The 5,687-nt window shown below is 32.2% G+C and overlaps 1 protein-coding gene across 1 annotated transcript; it reads left to right on the top strand.

Moving 5' to 3' along the window:
* Positions 1-4,458: 4,458 nt before the first annotated feature.
* LOC119667640 lies at positions 4,459-5,256 on the top strand. The gene has a single exon (XM_038076945.1). The coding sequence runs from the start codon at positions 4,459-4,461 to the stop codon at positions 5,254-5,256; it is 798 nt and encodes a 265-aa protein (XP_037932873.1).
* The last annotated feature ends 431 nt before the right edge of the window (positions 5,257-5,687 follow it).

Here is a 5,687-nt window from a genome sequence, read left to right as displayed (position 1 = left end):
TAAATGAATTGACTTGTTCGTTTAATTTTTAATATATTTACTTAAATATTTACTGATTCACTTAAATATATAAAATAGATAAATATTATAATGAAAGCTATAGTAGTTAAACGTTTATTGTTATGAATACTTTTGTAGAAGTAACCGAAAGAAAGTTGTATAGTAAACAATTCAAGGAAATAAAAAAAGCGACCATAGAGGAGGTCTTGAATTATTCATTAAGAAGAATATTAAACGTTAAAATCAATTTAATAAAGAATTAAAAATATAAAATATGAAAAATTCGTAAAGTAACATTAACATGACTTTCTGCATATTAGGTTCCTAGATTAGGTTCTATGCACAAGAAAGAAAAAAAAATCGTACAATAAATAATGCCTCTATAAAAGAATAGTACTGAAATTAAACAATTAAAAAAACAAATATGATTATTAATTCAATTATTCTACAGCTGGTTTATGATTTCGTTCCAAAATAACACAGCAATTGATTTTGTTAATAAATTTCTTGGCAAATTAACAAAATTCCAAGTTCAAAAATACAAGTATGTTAAATTATGGATTTGGGTCAGTTGACTAATAAATACTAGCTCTGAACTTCAAATTTGGCAGGGTACGAGTTCAATTCTTGGTACTTGCAGTCTCCAAAAATTATTCACGAATAATTTAATGTAAGAAATATGTTCAAGACCACTGATGATGGGTACTTGGTAATATTCGAAACAGCTGTAGTGTCAGCCAAAAATTCAACTAATTAAGAATAATAAAAATAAATATTTTACAAATAAAAAATAAAACTGTTGTTGTAAGTAATTTTTGGTTAAAAAAACTTTCTGAAAAAAATTAGCTTCAATTATGAAAGTAATTCCTAATTCCTAAAAATCATATTAAAAATATTCTACATTTATAGAACGATTTTACAAATATAATTAATACAATTTCATGTTACAGACATTTCAGGATTTTCAGAAAGCTCCTCTTTCTCGTTTGTCTACCATAGATCAATCTAATTTACTGTACATTAATTTAGTCAAAATGCGTGTTTTAAAAAATATTTATATAATAAATTAGGTCGAATTAACAAAATTTTTCAGAAATATATGACTAACTGCCTAATAGAATTGAGTTATTATAATTGAGTTAAATAAATAAAATCTTTCACCAGAGAATATTTACGAATTTAGTCAGCCCAATGGAATAAATTGCTTTACATCTCCTGGTAATGTTTATTAAATATAGCCATCGAAAATAATTTTGTTAGTATAAAACAATTAGATGTACTCATATGTTAGAATCATGATTAAATAATAGAGTTTTCGTTAAACTGAATACTACATATCATTTTAGTGGGTAAACATTACCTTCGCTACTTGTCAAGGGATCTTCTTCGAAATAATATTGATACGGTCGAATAAAGAAGCATATTTGTACCAATTTCAAAAAAATGTTTTCATTATATTTGTAATTCTAGAAATTTTTAGACCGAATATTTAAATATTGGAAGCGTTAAAATAAGTATATAATTTAGTTTTAAATATTTTATTTTATACTAACATATTACTAAATGCATAAAACATTATTCTCAACAGTTATATGCAGCAATCTGAATTAATGCAACTCCGCCCACTGTCGATGCATATTTCAGATTGCAATATTTTTTATGTGTATTGTGCCTTTAATGCCTCAAATTGCCATTAGGTAAAATAGTTTTTTAACTGCCCACACAAGCCAAATCAATGTTGCATGTCACGAACTCAGGAGCAATTAATTCAGAAACGCAACGAAATCCAAATTTACAACTTCGCATTCAAGAAACTCACAGTTGAGTTCAGAATATCGTCACAGGGCTTCGTGTTTATTTTTTAATTGTGAGTTAACTTAAAAATTAAAGAATAAAATATAAATAAAATTTGCAAAAATTTCCGCATATTTTACGATTAAAGTTACTTTTATTTTGGCAATGAAGCAGCGGCAACAAAAGCGACAATTCGTTGCCAGTGCCATTGCGTTTACGTGATTGTCATCAATAAATAAAAACAGCAGCAGCAGCAGAAGTGCATTTCGCAGTCAGTCGGAAACGTGATCAATAGCTGAAAACTGGAATTCTTATCTCGGCTGTTCTCAACTGGGAGGATGAAGACTGTTGAGAAAAAGAAATATGAAGGCTGGCACTTGTTGTTTGCCATGAAATATTACATCCTTTACATTAATAATAATATTTTTTGTCGTTGCATTTTTTGACTTTAAGATAAAGCTATCAATGAAATACGGAGGGATTTTCATTAATAATATGACATTTTAGTTATTTTACAATTAAATAATAAACCTATTATTGCAATTGTAACGATTGAAAGCAAAAGCATTTTACTGGAACAAATCAAAAGTTGTTAATTCAGGCTTCGTAAATTATATACTATGTTATGGGCAGAGCCATAATATAGTAATTTTTACATTCCTGAATGAAGACGAAAATATTTTGCAAGCCAGCCATGTATTCAGCAATAAGTCGTAATTATAATGAGCTTGAGCACAATTAGGCAATAGTTTAATTGACAACTAACAAACTAATCCATAAGGAAATACACAATCTTCAATTTGATTACAACTCAATCAATAGTAGTTTATAAGCTGACAGGCACGAGTTCTAAGCCTGACACTTGCAGTCCAAACAAATTATATACGGACTACGAGTACAAAATAATTACAAAGAAATTCGAATATTTCCTAAAACCACTGATGATAAGTACGTGGCATTATTCGAAACAGCGTTCTATAGTCAGACGAATTGCAATAAATTAACTAAATTTTTGTTCTTGTATTTTCTTTGTTATTCGACTCCATCCAACTTTGAAATAGTTTCTTTTTGTCATAAAGACGCGTCACTTTCGGCAAGAAAAAATTAACATCAATAATATTTTCGTCTGGTTTTCTGACCTCATAAGCTCTAGCTTGACATCTTGGTGCCAATTAGTTAAACCTTACCTAACTTAAATTGAATATGCTAGTTATTGTCTACTATTTATTTATTAATAAGAGGGGATGCGACACTATGCCCATTTGGTCTACTTGTGCCCCCTTCTGTGGCTAGAGTGAGTTTCTAAACCTGTTCCACCCGATAAATTAATATAGAATATAGACTTTCCTTATAGTGGTTTATTGCCTCTTTCGCAGGATATATATTCCTAGGAGTCTATTCTGTGCGTGTGTTAATGCATGACATTCTAACATCACATGTGTGACTGACTCTTCATTCTCTTCGTAGAATTTACATTTTGGATCCGTATATATGCTAAGTTTCTAAGGTGGTGTTCTAGTTTACAGTATTCTGTTAAGATTCCAGTGAGAATTCTAAGTTTTTCTTTTGATAAATTCATACAATTCTGGTATCTCCTATTGTTATGGGTACCAATAAATGATTTGGGTTGAACTAATCCTGTTAGATTATCCCAGTATTCTTTTATGTTCTGGTCCTCCTTTATTTTTATGAGAGAAATGGGGGTACTGTGCCCTAGTCCACAGAAAGGTTCTAACCTCATCAGCGGTACTACTTTCCTGCCTAGTTTGTCTGCTTAATCATTTCCGCGTACACCACTATGTCCCGGTATCCAGAGAATCGATTTGTAAGTTATTTTGAGTAAGCGTTATAATTACTTAAATAGAAAGTTGTTGCTGATTATTGGAATTATATTTGTTAGTTATCAAGGTTAATCTGGAGACCATTTGGATTTGGTCTATTGTATTGCCATATGAAACTAAGTTGATTTAAAATCAATTTGAATATATAAGTTTTAGACGTTCTTTAAGCATAGATTTCGTATTAAGCATTTATAGCATTTTTAATCAATTCATTTGTTGACATATGTGAAGCACTTTTAACGTCTTTTAAATAATAACTTATATTATTTGATATGAAGTACAGTATTTTACGTTTAAAATGTTGTTATCACTATAATCTTAGAGATCATTTACACTTAGTGGCCAATGATATTGCCGTTAAAGAATTGAGATAGTCTGAAGTCACATTAAATTTGAAGAGAAGCAAAAAATACTTCTCCAGGAGAGGTTTTGCAGATGACCTCTGCTTTTGTGTTGGTAATGAGAACAAACCATAGATATTCAATACATATATCTAGATAAACAGTGTTAATACAGTTTTAATTTTATTAATTAAAAACATTGTACTGTGGTGAGAATCAACAAAGTAGGCTAAAATTGTCAGATTCTCTGATATTTAAAAATATTTTATTTAAAAATATTTATTCAGATTTTTTCAGTCAGTTGGTCAGTCAGTCAATTAGTTAGTGTTTCTAAAGTTGTATTAAAAATAATAAAAGTTTGTGTTACAATAAATACTGTTTTTTATTAATAAAAGCTATTTGGTTATTGTAATCACAACATTGGTGACCCCGACACAAAAAGGAGTTGTAAGTTATTATCAAGCCCAACATTAGCAAGCAAGATGACTAACCGTGAGGAAGAAGATTTTTTTCCGGCAGAAGGAGAAAGTCGCACTGACAAGGAGGTATACCGGGTTTCAGTTAAGCCGATGATGTTTTCTAGAGAGCATCCGGACCTTTTTTTTCTGCAAATGGAAGCACAGTTCAGGAATGCGGGAATAACGAAAGATGATACAATGTTCGATCATGTAGTAGCAAGTTTAGAGCCGAAATACCTGGAGTGCATAGTTGATGTGATTCGAGATCCACCGAAGGTGTTGAAATATGAGACGTTGAAGAAACGGTTAATTTATGAATTCACAGAATCGGAGCACAAAAGGCTGCGTAAGTTGCTGACAGAATTGGAGCTAGGTGACATGAAACCAACTCAATTGCTGAAGAAAATGAAGGAGATGGCCGGCAATTCAATGAATGATGATGTACTAAAGTCATTGTGGTTACAGCGACTGCCAGTGGGAGTTAGAACAATCGTAGCTGCAGTGGAAGGTGATTCTGCACAGTGGGCCAAAGTGGCTGATAAGGTATTTGAGGTACAGGAAACAGAAACGGTTTGTGTAGTACAAAGGAATGAACCGAAGGAGATGAGGAAGGAAATTGACGAGTTGAAAGTCATGATAAATAATTTGGTCATTCAGTTGGGCAAAAGAGGAAGAAGCAATGACAGAGATCGTGGAAAAGGGCGATCATCAAGTGCTAGAAGAGATAATATCTGTTTTTATCATCGGCGGTTCAAGGAGAGGTCCACAAAATGTGTTCAGCCTTGCCAGTACAAACCACCGCAAAACTCAGCGGAAAACTAAACACCACTTCACGTCTGACGGCGAGTGAAGTGGCAGAGGGTAAAGCATGCCGTTTGTTCTTCAAAGATAAAAAAACAGGTATAAATTATCTAATAGACACAGGCGCGGAAGTTTCAATTTTGCCAAAGAGAATGCAGCCTGAAAATGAAGCCACGCAATATTATTTATACGCAGCAAACGGAGCGAAAATTAGCACGTATGGAACGAAATTAGTGCAAGTCAATTTGGGGTTGCGCAGACAGTTCCTGTGGGAGTTCCTAGTGGCGAAGGTAAATCACCCAATAATAGGGGCGGATTTTTTGAATAATTTTGGTTTGATAGTTGACCTGAAGAACAGGAGAATTTTAGATGGCATTACAGGTCTCCAGGTAATGGGTTCGAAGAGAGAGATGCACTGCGTGAAGCTAAGCACAATTGATGCGACTAGCCCG

This window comes from Teleopsis dalmanni, chromosome 1 (assembly GCF_002237135.1).
Source record: "Teleopsis dalmanni isolate 2A chromosome 1, ASM223713v2, whole genome shotgun sequence".
In the NCBI taxonomy this organism is placed as follows: Eukaryota; Metazoa; Arthropoda; class Insecta; order Diptera; family Diopsidae; genus Teleopsis; species Teleopsis dalmanni.
This window is presented reverse-complemented; position numbering and strand designations above follow the sequence as displayed.